Here is a 13,621-nt window from a genome sequence, read left to right on the forward strand (position 1 = left end):
GACCAGTCTCGAACAACATATATTGAATTGTTAGAGGGAGGGAAATTATAGAATTTTGTATACATTGAGAGGGACAGTCATTATATTGCTTGGTTGTGCTCACTTTAAAATTTTTTGTAAGGAGGGCAGATTTAGAAATAAATAATAGAAGGCATTAAAATTTGCATATTTAGTCTGGTGAAAATCTGGCAAGACTCACATATTTGTCATCTCAATGATTTTCTCCTCTAGTCCTATAATATTATTGTAGAAAACTCTTGGTTATGAAACTTTACTAATACAAGTTTGTTCCACAGCTGCAACTTAAAGCCTTAGAGAGTTGCCTAGGATACTGAGAGGTTAAGTAACTTGCATAGGATCACACAAATACTCTATGTCAGAAGCAAGATGTGAAACAGATCTTCTGGTTTTGAGGTTGACTTTTCTCTCCACTAATGCCACAATACCTTTTTAACTATAAAGCTTCACTGATCAGGAAACAAATTAGTGAGAAAGACAGTCAAAATTGTTAAATCTAAATAACATCTTAATTTTTAAAAAGTTTAATACTAAATTTAGAGCCAGAAGACACTGTTTCTTCTTTCAAGCAGTTAAGTAGCACTGTAGAAAAATGCTGGATTTGGTATCAGAAAGATCTAGGTTTGATTCTTTCATTAGAAATTTAATTAGCTGTATGACCCTGGGCAAGTCATTAAACCTCTCAAATGAACTTCATTTGTAAATTGCAGATTAATAATAATAATAAAAACAATAATAATACTTAGGTAACATCTCCTAAGTCAGTATGAAAACTTTGCAAATCTTAAAGCACTATATAAATATTAGCTAATAGTGCTTTTATGTCATCTCATTTTCTTGTAAAATGACTCAGATAAATTCCAAAGTACCTATCAATGTCTAAATCTATAATCATGACTTATTTTTAATTGACTTAGGAAAGTGATTTTATTTTAATTTTAGGCAATGGGGTTAAGTGACTTGCCCAGAGTCACACAGCTAGGCAATTATTAAGTGTCTGAGGCTAGATTTGAACTCAGGTACTCCTGATTCCAGAGCTGGTGCTCTATCCAATGCGTCCCCAGGAAAAGTGATTTCTAAATAGAATGTTTTTAAGTAGGTGTTTCTGAATAGCTTGAAGAGGTTTGTTCTTTATTAATGTATCGTGGAATATGAACAGAAAGGACAATGATCACTGTTGGAAGGATTGTGGGAAATCTGGGACACTAATACATTGTTGGTGGTGCTGTGAACTCATCCAACCTTTCTGGAGAGCAATTTGGAACTATGCCCAGAGGGCAACAAAAATCTGCATATCCTATGATCCAGAAATACCACTGCTGGGTCTATACCCTGAACAGATGATGAAAAAGGATAAAAACATCACTTGTACAAAAATATTCATAGTATCCCTGTTTGTGGTGGCAAAGAATTGGAAATCAAGGAACTGTCCAACTGGGGAATGGCTTAACAACTTGTGGTATATGTATGTCATGGAACACTATTGTTCTATTAGAAACCAGGAAGGATGGGAATTCAGGGAAGCCTGGAGGGATTTGCATGAACTGATGCTGAGGGACATGAGCAGAACCAGAAAAACATTGTACACCCTAACAGCAACATGGGGGTGATGATCAACCTTGATGGACTTGCTCATTCCATCAGTGCAACAACTAGGGACAATTTGGGGCTGTCTGCAACATCAACATCCAGAGAAAAGAATTGTGGAATTTGAACAAAGAGCTTTAATTTAGGGGAAAAACAACTGATATCTTATTGTCTGATCTTGCTACCTCTTATGCTTTATGTTTCTTCCTTAAGGACATGATTTCTCTCTCATCACATTCAATTTGGATCAACTTATACCATAGAAACAATGTAAAGACTGGCAAATTGCCTTCTGTGGGGGGTGGGGGGAGGGAAGTAAGATTAGGGGAAAAATTGTAAAACTGAAAATAAAATTTTTTTTAAAAAAAAGAAATGTATTGTGGAGTTCTTTAAAAGCTTCCCATTATTAACTTGACCTTTACTTTTTTTCCCATTATATAAATATTTTGTTTTCCAATTATATGCAATAGTAGTTTCTACTTAGCATTTTATGGTAAGGTTTTGAATTTTACACTTTTTCTCTCACCCACCCTTCCTTTCTCCCCCTCCCCCACAGAAGACAATCTGATCATCTTTACATTGTTTCCATACTATGCATTCATCAATTTTTTTTTAGATTTTGAGTTTTACAATTTTTCTCCTAATCTTGCTCCCTCTCTCCACCCCACAGAATTGTTAGTTTTTACATTGTTTCCATTGAATACATTGATCTAAGTTGGATGTGATGAGAGAGAAAAATCATATCCTTAAGGAAAAAAAATAAAGTGTAAGAGATAGCAAAATTAAGATAATTTTTTTTAATTACAGGTAACAGTCTTTGGTCTTGTTTAAACTCCACAGTTCTTTCTTTGGATACAGATGGTATTTTCCATCACATATCCCAATATTGTGCCTGATAGTTGCACTGATGGAATGAGCAAGTCTATTAACGTCAACATTGATTAAAATTGAATGTGTTGAGAGAAAAAACATATCCTTGAGGAAAAATAAAACATTAGAGATAGTAAAATTATATAGTACATAAGACAACTTTAAAAAAATTGAAGGATAATAATTATTCTTTGTTTAAACTCCACGGTTCTTTCTTTGGATATAGATGGTATTTTCCATTGCAGATACCCTAAAATTGTCCCTGAGTATCGCACTGATGAAATGACCAGGTCCATTATGGTTGATCATCACCATGTTGCTATTAAGTTCTATAATCTGGTACTACTCATCTTGCTCAACATCAATTCATGAAAGTCTTCCCAGGCTTTTCTGAAATCCCATCCCTCCTGGATTCTCATAGAATAATAGTGTTCCCTAACATACATATACCACAATTTATTCAGCCATTTCCCAAATGATGGACATCCCCTTAATTTCCAGTTCTTTGTCATCACACCCCTTTTCATGTTTTTTCAGGGTATAGACCCAGTAGTGATATTGCAGGATCAAAGGGTAGGCACATTTTTATTGCCCTTTGGGCATAATTCCAAATTGCTCTCCAGAAAGGTTGGATGAGTTCACAACCCCACCAAAAATGCATTATTGTCCCAGATTTCCCACATCCCTTCCAACATTGATCATTGTCCTTTCTGGTCATATTGGTTAATCTGAGAGATGTGAGGTGGTACCTCAGAGATGCTTTAATTTGCATTTCTCTAATCAGTAAAGATTTAGAGCAATGTTTCTTTTTTTTTTTTTAGTGTTGGAACAAAGACTCAAGCACATTTTTTTATTATTATTTTTTCGGGGGGTGCAGGGCAAATGGGGCTGGGTGGCCTGCCTGGGGCTGCATAGCAGGGTGATTGTTGGGTATCTGAGGCCGGATTTGGACCTGGGTGCTCCTGGCTCAAGGGCCAATGCTCTGTCTGCTACCCAGCCATCCCTACTATTATTACTATTTTATTTTGGGTCTTTTTTCTTTTTTTTTGGTTTTTGCAGGGCAGTGGGGTTCGGGTGGCTTGCATGTCACACAGCTGAGTGATTGTTGGGTGTACGGGGCCGGATGTGGGCTCAGGTGCTCGTGGCTCCAGGGCTGGTGCTCTGTTCATTGTGCCACCTGGCCATATGGCTGGCATTTCTGTAGAGAAGAAAAGGCTCATGAAGTTGGAATTCCAAATCTTTGTTCACTGGTTCTACAAGGTTCGTCATATTGAGTCGATTCACAATCGTGAAGCCATGGAAAGGTGAAGCTGACCTTCTATATACAAATTAAGTCCTTTCTATGTCAGTTTTCTCCCACTGGTTGGCCTCGGGGCTGAAGGTGTAGAGCGCGACCTGGCCCATGAGGTTGGTGGCATGCTGGTGATGTAGGGGTCGTGGCGCCTCCAGGCTCATCTCGCCCCCAGCTTGGCTCACTGCCTCCATCTTGGCCACACCCCCCCCCCCCCCCCCCCCCCCCCCCCCGCAGCCAGCAGCCGCAATGTTTCATATGACTATGGATTGCTTTGATATGGATCGCAAATCTGTAAATTGCTTCTGCATATCCTTTGACCATTTTTGACTTTTAAAGGGTATAGCTCCTTTCTGCACCAAAGTTTAGGGTTCTTAGCAGTTCAGACATTCATTGGATTATTATGTCAGAAAACTAATTCTATTATTTCAAAGTGTCGTCATGGAAGTATAATTTGAATGTCTTGAGCTTAGATTACAGAAGTCAATCAAACTCCATTTCAATACTGACATTGAATGCAGACTTAGAATAAAAATATCATTTGAACTCTTGAACCTTTAAACAATAATTTCACAGTTAAGGAAAATCTATAAATAAATTAGAATTTAGTATATACATACTCTTTCACATAGAGCTGTCAAAATATTTCCAAGGCACAGGTCTGACTGTGTGAGATAAAGACCCTCACAGGAATCAAGAGTTCAGTGTCTGAGTTAGGGAGCAGGAAAGGACATATCCATTGCAAAATAGCATCAAGGAGGGAGTGTGGAAGACAAAAGATTGCAGGGCATTTTTATAGTAAAAATAACCATACCTCTAAATTCTGTCTTATCCCACCATTGGCTAGTGAGACAAGTTCACAATCTTTTCCCTAATATATCCAATTAGTGCAAATTCAATCCTCATTATCCTAATTATAACAGCCATTAGAAAGTTATAGTTTCCAATCCCTTATTACCATAATTCATGGATAATATACATCTATAAAAATATTTTACGCAATCTCATCATGCATTTCCTTTGACCAAATTTGACTATATCCAATGGGAAAGAGTCAATTCAGTTCCCCTTAAGATGAACTCATGTTCCAAGGATATGGAGACCGACCAGACAGTGTTTTTGTCTCCCAGCAAACAGTACTACTGATGAGGGATACAATAACATTCAAGAGGAAGTTTCATTTGAAGGTCATTCTCACCAAAATGTGCACAAAAGTGTATTGATGAAGAAACTTCACTTGAATGGCCATCATTCTCACCACTTGTGCAATATATGAACAACAAAGCCCAAAGGCAAGAGACAGAGAAAAATTCCATTTAAAAGTAATTGTAGAAAACATTAAATCTTTGAGAGTCTACCTCCCAAGGCAAAACCCAGAAACTCTATGAGAATGGTTTTCATGAAGAAACTTCACGGGAGACCATCTCTCATACATGATCATGTCAAGCCTTCGCTCAAGAGATTTCTGTTAAAATACAAAGTACTTTGACATTTTAAGCCCTACACTCTGTCTTCAGTTTTAGCAGTTTAATTTCAGCAGGACTGTTGAAAAATACTTTTTTTTCCCCTTCCTGACACTTTGTTTATTACTGCAATTCACTCCCAGTCTCAGTTCTTTCCCTCTCCGCTTCTCTTTTCCTCTACTTGGGAGTTTGAGAAGACCAAGTGCGGGGAAACTGAGAGAAGAAGAAAATCAGTACAAGAGCCAGCGGGGGAAGAAAGGGGGTTAGAGGGGTGGGCAGAGAAGGGGGCGGCGGAAGAGAGAAGAGTGGTCTTAAGTGCTGAGCCCCAAAGGAGGAGGAAGGGGCTCTGCCTTCGGAAAAGCAGCAAAAGTGGTCTTAAGTGCTGAGCCCCAAAGGAGGAGGAAGGGGCTCTGCCTTCCCAAGAGTGGTCTTAAGTGCTGAGCCCCAAAGGAGGAGGAAGGGGCTCTGCCTTCGGAAAAGCAGCAAGAGTGGTCTTAAGTGCTGAGCCCCAAAGGAGGAGGAAGGGGCTCTGCCTTCGGAAAAGCAGCAAGAGTGGTCTTAAGTGCTGAGCCCCAAAGTGCTGAGCCCCAAAGGAGGAGGAAGGGGCTCTGCCTTCGGAAAAGCAGCAAGAGTGGTCTTAAGTGCTGAGCCCCAAAGGAGGAGGAAGGGGCTCTGCCTTCGGAAAACAGCGGTCGCAGGCGGCTCAAGGAGAAGGGGACGGCACGCAGCCAGGTTGTTGCATGCTCCGTGCAGGGGCCGCTACTACTTTGCCTTTCTCAACTTCACGACTGGCCATCGTTGCCCCCTCTCCCTCAGCCGCAGAAGTGAGCCGCGGAGACCCTAACAGTGAGCCTTACGGGGGGAGGAGGCACGGCGAGCAAGAAAAGCCCGACCTGGAAGTCTCCACAGTCCAGGCGGGAAGCAACCTTGGTCACACGGTCGGGATGGGGTCTCGCAGCCTCAGAGGCTCGGCGCTTCCGGGTGGGGTGAGCGTGGAGGATAAAATGCGAATTCTTCCCCCCTCGGGCCCACCGCATCAAAACAAACAAACAAAAAGGTCCGAACTCGGGATAATCAGCAAGAGAAGCCGCGCGCGAGTGGAGCCGGGCTCCGCCCCTCCGGCTTCTCCGGATCGGCGCAAGCGGGCGCGCCTCCGCAAGCCGGGGCCCAAGGCCGGAAAGCTACGGCTCGTGATTGGGCGCCGACCTTCTCTTATTTACATTGCTTATTGGCCCGGTGTCAGCTCCTGCGGCTCCTTTGGTTGGAGGACTCCCTAGCCGTTCGCCGCCTATGGGCTTCTCCGGGCCCACCTACTTTTCTCCCCATTGGCTTCGGGAACTTGTGCGTAGATAGCTCGGGGAAGGCTTTGGGGGCTTGTTTTTCTTTTTACTCTTTGGGGGCTTGTTTTTCTTTTTACTCTTTGGGGGCGGAGAGTCCTTCTCAGGTAGGCGTAGATTAGTCTCCTTAGTTGGGGAGGCGCGGGCTCAGGACTGGAGTAGTTATCCCGTAGCTCAGGTTCCCGCCTCACCTAGTCTCCTTACTCAGAAGCTGCAGCCTCTTTTGTGCAGCCTGTTCCCCACGGAGAGACTAGGCCACAGGCAGTGTCCAGGCATAGCAGGCGGGTGAGTAATGGTGATTGGTGGGGTTTTTGTTTTGTTTTTCTCTGCTCAGAACTAGGGCTGACTCCCGTTTTTTCCTAGTCTTGCATCCTTACTCTCATTCGCTGAGCCAGCTACTGTGTATTAGAGTGCAGTTGGTGCGAGGAAGAGGCCAAGGCCTAAGGCCTTTGTGTGGCACGGACTTTCTTATCAGTGAGGTAAAATACATGGACTCCTTTGCAGAAAGATTTTAATTGCGTAAAAAAATAAAACATAGCATGGCAAAAGAAATCAATACTATTGGAAAAGTTATCAAAATTTAAAGCAAATTCACAGACTGCAGATTTAGTAGTATTTGTCGGTTGAGATAGAGATTTCTCAGTCTTCTGGTGGTTGAGGGTTGGGAGGGAAACTAGGGAAAGTTTAAAGTTAACGTTTGGTTGGTAAAGTCCACACTTAACCAAATATCCAAGGGAAATAAAAAAGAAGGGAAAGGAATCTGGGTATTCTCCGTTGCAGACAGCCCCAAATTGTCCATGATTGTTGCACTGATGGAATGAGCAAGTCCATCAAGGTTGATCATCACCCCCGTGTTGCTGTTAGGGTGTACAGTGTTTTTCTGGTTCTGCTCATCTCACTGAGCATCAGTTCATACACATCCCTCCAGGCTTCCCTGAAATCCCGTCCCTCCTGGTTTTTAATATAACAATAATGTTCCATGACATACATATACCACAGTTTGCTAAGCCATTTCCCCAATTGAAGGACATTTACTTGATTTCCAATTCTTTGCCACCACAAACAGGGCTGCTATAAATATTTTTGTACAAGTAATGTTTTTACTCTTTTTCATCATCTCTTCAGGGTATAGACCCAGTAGTGGTATTGCTGAGTCAAAGGGTATGCACATTTTTATTGCCCTTTGGGCGTAGTTCCAAAAAGCTCTCCAGAAGGGTTGGAATTTCCCTTTTTTCATGAGTCACTTCATTTCTGAAATGCAAATTTTGAAACTTTTGTTAACACAGCTCCCAAATCTGACTCTGTAGAATCAGTAAAATAATCTTCTTCTCTAGCTGGTAAAACAGTATTCCAGGGGTGGGGGTGGAAGGATGATGTATTTTTGACTGCAGTTCAAAAAACGCGAAGGAAGAGAAAAAAATCTTCCTAAAAACTTAAATTAGCTAATGACAGAGAGATACATAAATATAGATGCTTGAAGCACAGACCAACAAATCCTTTGCTAGCATAGACTTTAGATCTATAAATCAAATTAAAATGCACATTCTCTTAACAATCACATAGGTAATGGCATTTTTCAGGGCCATGTATCTATCAATTTTAACCCTTGTCAGTTTCCTTAGGGGATCGAAGCCATCTTTGGACACTATTTCCCATGCACAGACAGAAACAACAAACAACCCTAACCTTGTGTTTCCAATTATATGTCTATATATCTTAATTTCTTTGTTCAGTTGAATTCCCAAGGAGAACTAGAACTCAATTTTAATGTACCCTCTTCACCTGCACCACCTCAGCTAGCACCCTGGATTTAGGGCTAAAACAAAGGCTGGATAGTTTCTAACAGCTCCTCTCAAAGTTCTTTTTGACTTTATTCTTTAAGATAGGGACAACCAAACTTGATCCAGTTCTAGCTAAGATCCATCCTGCAGCCCACTTTTCCAAATTGAATTTTCAAATCTGCATGGAAAACCCTTAAACAAGGCCTTCCCTTTGTCCCATTAACTGTGGATAGCGTGCTTTTTCTTGTAATGGGGAACTCAACCCAAAGAGAGGGGAGTTCAAGATTATGAGTAGAGAACTGAAAATTTCTAAATCAAAGATCTGATAGAGGTTGGGGGAAAAAACCCCTATGCAGGTCCGTCAGGATTGCTTTCTTTCATTATAGCCAACTGCTGCCATCATTTGTAAACAGGTAGTCACAAAATGAAATTTTTGTGAATACCGGGTTTATTACAAGAGAAATGTATATATATATATATATATATATATATATATATATAAAACCCAAAGAGTTCACAATCCATACAGAAATTTGCATATATATGATAATAAATGGACAATGGAAGGAGGAAATACCATATATATATAAACAAATATATTTATAAACAAATTGTGATATGTGAGTGTATTGGAACACCATGATTCTATATGCTGCACTGGCTACTTGAATTCTCTGAAGAGCAGAGAACTATTCTTAGCTTGCAGTGAATGAGACAGGAGGCAGAGATGGTAAAGCACTCCAAATTTTTTTTGTTTAGATTTTTCTTTTTTGCAAGGCAGTGGGGTTAAGTGGCTTGCCCAAGGCCACACAGCTAGTTAATTATTAAGTGTCTGAGGTCAGATGTGAACTCAGGTACCCCTGACTCCAGGGCAGGTGCTCTATTCACTGTGCCACCTAGCCGCCCCAAGTACTCCAAATTTTATTAAGGTCACACAGCAGTTTATGTCCTAATCTACTTTCATACTCTTGGACAACTCATGTTACCAGTTTGAGCACCAGTCATATTAAAGATTTCTCATTAGTTAGTTAGATCATTACACATTGGTTACACATTCTAATGCATACTTCATTGCTCTTTGCTATAATGTGATTCTTGATCAGTGTCAAGAGGTACAAAGGAGCTGGGTCTTGCTGATCTTATGGAAAAGCAAAGGGGTTTGGGTTATGCTATTCTCCTGTGACACTGAGTCAGTATGTTTGCAAAACAAGAGGCCAAGAGAGTCTTTAAACCATTACCTTTGTCATTTCATAAGTGTGGTCCTCAAGGATTCCTTAACAGGATGGGATTTCAGAAAATCCTGGAAAGTCTTATATGAACCGATGCTGAATGGAATGAAAAGAAGCAGAAGAATACTGTATACACTAACAACATGGGTTGATTTACTATGATGGACTTGTTCATTTCAGCAGTACAATAACCAAAGTCAATTTTAAAAGACTTATGTTGGAAAATACCATCCATATCCAGATAAAGACCCGTGGAGGTTTAAATGTAGACCAAAGATTGCTATCTTCAGTTTTTCAAAGTTGTACTATCGTTTTTTTCTCTCATTTGGATTTGATTCTTCTTTTACAACTTGATTAAGATGGATCTATGTTTAACATGGATATATAGATAGATCTTTATTAGATTGTTCTCTGTCACAGGGGAAGTGGGGAGGGAAGAGAGAGAGGTAGAAGAATGTAAAACTCAAAGCCTTGCAAAAAACAAATGATTGTTGAAAACTACCATTGCATGTAGTTGAAAATATAAATAAATAGAATAAAAAAACCACCCCACTGACTTAGAAATTACGTGGTGCATCAGTACAAAAGAAACTAGCAAACCTCTCTCTCCTCTCTTCTGTCTCTCTATTGAACAATTGCTTAAGTAATTTTGATTACTAATGCTTTAAAATATGGTTTGAGAAAAGATAATGCCAGTTCTCACTTATTCTTATGTTTTTAAAAAAATTGTTTTCTTTGAGATCCTTAGTGTTAAGTTCCCTTTATATTGTTTTAACTTCTCAAATAGGATAGCAATACAATAAAAGTTCAGGAAGGTAACAGTAGCCTAGAAGTTCAGGTATTGGTGTGTGTGGTCTTGGCAAGTTATTTCTACTCCCTGAGCCTCAATTTATTACTTTATAAAGATAGAATTTAGAACTTTTTAAAAAGACATTAAAGATCACCTAGTCTAAATCCTTTATTCTGTAGATAAAAAAAAAGTCTGTATAAATGTTCAAAGTTATATGAATAAATTGGAAGAGCACAGAATTGTATCTTTTTTTAACATAACATATTTCCTTCAGGTAGTCTAAAAGCCTGGATCTGCCATTTTTTTTTTGGATTTTTCAAGGCAATGGGGTTAAGTGACTTGCCCAAGGCCACACAGCTAGGTAATTATTAAGTGTCTGAGGTCAAGTTTGAACTCAGGTACTCCTGACTCCAGGGCCGGTGCTCTATCCACTGCGCCACCTAGCTGCCCCTAGAATAGTTATTTTTTAAAGATATTTTATATATAATACAAAATTGATACCTAATATCTGACCTGCTGAGGAGATATTTAGTCCTTTTAAGTATAATGATATTTGAGATTCATATGATTTTTTTCTTTTTCTTCATAAGATGTGGACTCTCTTTGGAAAAAAATCAAAGAATAACTTGTTTAGGATAAAACTTAAGGGTAAAATTTCAAAGAAAGAGTATGACCAATGCATACATTAGAGGAAGAAAAATGTAAGTATGCAAAGTCAGATTTAGCAGATAAGTTGGTAGAAAACATAGAATGTGATGCAAATAGAAAAAGTGTATTCAAGTTACAAATATATCTTAAATTAATGCAGAATGGTTAATCAATATTAAAATCTAGTCTCATATTGTTTTTACATATACTTTTGGAAATTCATTTGTGATCAGATTCGCTTTTTATGTATTTTTTCTATGTAAAGCTCATAAAATGATTCTTTGAAAGTTTAGTTCATTAATTTCCTAGAGTTAGATTCAAAATTTCCAGTATAATGCCAATCTTTTTTAAGATTTTTAGCTTTTTTGCAAGGCAAATAGGGTTAAGTGGCTTGCCCAAGGCCACACAGCTAGGTAATTATTAAGTGTTTGAGACCAGATTTGAATCCAGGTACTCCTGACTCCAAGGCTGTTGCTTTATCCATTACACCACCTAGCCACCCATAATGCCAATCTTTAAAAAAAGATCATGTAATGCCAAAGGTCCTCACTGAAGTTAGTTTTATCTCAAAAAAATTTTCCTTATATATGTATTTGAGATGTATTATAAATGTCAGAAATCAGTGGTATAAACAAAGAAATGATGTTTGAGGCTATGTTGATAACTGGAAGAACCAGAATAAAAAGATATTTGAATAATTAGTATTACAGGACAAAAAAATTTAAAGGGTACAAACATAATTCCATTATTTTTTCTTTCAGATTCTGCTTCATTTACATTTCTAGTTGTTGATGTCTTCCAGATTAAACATGTGGATATACAGCATCTCTTTTATGCTGATATGTTTGCTTTATAAGTCTATAGCAATAAATAGAAACATACTATTGGAATTAAGTCTCCAGGAATATTTCAGCATTTTACAAACAGGAAAACCCTCCCTAGTTTATTTTAATCGAGATGGTTAGTATTTTTAATTATTTTTTAAATAAGAGTTAATGTTTGAAAAAGATTCCTATTACCAATGTTTAGTATTGTTTCTCATTAATATTTTCTTGTGTTTTCTATTTTGTAACCTTATTTATTATGCTTTTCTTTCTGTCAAACATAATGGTATTACATTATCAATACTAAATATTTTATTTTATACTTTTATATTTTATCAATACTAATGTTCTTTATATTACTATTGAATCTAATTCCTACTTCTGCTTAGAGTTTAAATTTATACCTGTCTGTAATTGCAAAGCACTGAAAAAATTGGTAAATATTAATTTTAAAAGTAACATATGTGAATTGTCTGGTATACCAATTTTTTTTAGAAGACTGTTGAGTTATATTTTTGACTGTGTTACATTTTAAAAAAAATAGCTGTTTTTCCAACTACATGAAGTGGTAGTTTCAACAATCATTTTTTTTGCAAGGTTTTAAGTTTCACATTTTTCTTCTTTCCTACCCACCTACCTCTGACAGAAAATAATCTAATAGACTATCTATCAATCTATCTACCTATCTATAAAACCATGCCAAACATAGTTCCAAATTAATTGTGTTGTGAAAGAAGGATCAAATCAAAATGGGAAAAATACATTAGAGAGAAAAAATGTTATACATAAGACAACTTTAAAAAATTGAAGATAGTATGCTTTGGTCTGCATTTAAACCATAGTCCTTCTTGGATTATGGATGGTTTTTTCCATCATAAGTCTTTTAAAATTGGCTTTGATTATTGTACTACTGAATTGAAAAACGACCATCAAAGTTGATCATCACTCTACGTTACTCTTATTGTATATAGTCTTCCAGTTCTGCTCACACTGTGTTCATTTTTCACCATAGTCTGACTGAATTCTTATTGTGGGTGAGGAAATACTAGTTTAATAATGAGTGGCAGCATGAAACTATTAGAATACTTGGAGTCAGGAGATCTGAATCTGAATCCTGCTTCAGATGCGTATCAAGCCATATGTTTAATCATTGAGTATTTTGTTTAACTTCCAATTTCCTCTTCTGTAAAATGGAGATTTTTTATTTAACTATACAAGGTTAATGAATGATTTAAATCAGAATAGTGGGTCTTCAAATTGTTACTTTTTATGTTCTTTGTTTATTATTCCAGTGCTTTGGAATATGTTTTACCAAACCAGAAATGCTTGAATTACAAGCCCAGTCATGAACATTTTATTTGTCCTTCAAGGCTCAGACTAAATAAATTTAAGACAGTGTAATCACCAGAAGGTTGGCCAAAGGATGATGAACTTTTTCATTCACAACAACCTACAAAAGACAATGAGTATAAATTATGATTGGTTATTAGTGTAGTGAGTTTTAAATATTAAGCCAGATATATATTTTTTTTTTTTAGGGTTTTTTTTTTTTGTAAGGCAAAGGGGTTAAGTGGCTTGCCCAAGGCCACACAGCTAGGTATTTATTAAGTGTTCTGAGACCGGATTTGAACCCAGGTACTCCTGACTCCAGGGCCGGTGCTTTATCCACTGCGACACCTAGCCGTCCCTCAGAGATATATATTTTTTAGAAAAATTGCTGAAACATACTGTACATAAAGTATAAAATGTTAAAATTTCCAAAGTATTTTGTGTATTATTTGTT

General features: G+C 37.9%; 1 protein-coding gene and 1 long non-coding RNA gene across 3 annotated transcripts in view; one reads left to right on the top strand and one right to left on the bottom strand.

Annotated features, from left to right (window-relative positions):
- Positions 1 to 3,311: 3,311 nt before the first annotated feature.
- On the bottom strand, positions 3,312 to 6,353 carry LOC141506514 (uncharacterized). Its single transcript, XR_012473909.1, has 2 exons — positions 6,123 to 6,353; positions 3,312 to 3,673 (listed from the first exon to the last, which is right to left on the bottom strand). It is a non-coding gene; the product is annotated as an uncharacterized LOC141506514 (long non-coding RNA).
- Positions 6,354 to 6,540: 187 nt separating this feature from the next.
- Positions 6,541 to 13,621, top strand: part of TXNDC16 (thioredoxin domain containing 16) — a 100,088-nt gene continuing 93,007 nt past the window's right edge. For both annotated transcript variants that reach the window (XM_074213345.1, XM_074213346.1), the window contains exons 1-3: positions 6,541 to 7,045; positions 10,957 to 11,067; positions 11,776 to 11,974. In XM_074213345.1, coding sequence (XP_074069446.1) covers positions 11,806 to 11,974 — 169 coding nt within the window. In that variant the 5' untranslated portion in view covers positions 6,541 to 7,045; positions 10,957 to 11,067; positions 11,776 to 11,805. The remainder of the gene's footprint in view (positions 7,046 to 10,956; positions 11,068 to 11,775; positions 11,975 to 13,621) is intronic.

The sequence above is a fragment of the Macrotis lagotis genome, chromosome 1 (genome assembly GCF_037893015.1).
Source record: "Macrotis lagotis isolate mMagLag1 chromosome 1, bilby.v1.9.chrom.fasta, whole genome shotgun sequence".
In the NCBI taxonomy this organism is placed as follows: Eukaryota; Metazoa; Chordata; class Mammalia; order Peramelemorphia; family Peramelidae; genus Macrotis; species Macrotis lagotis.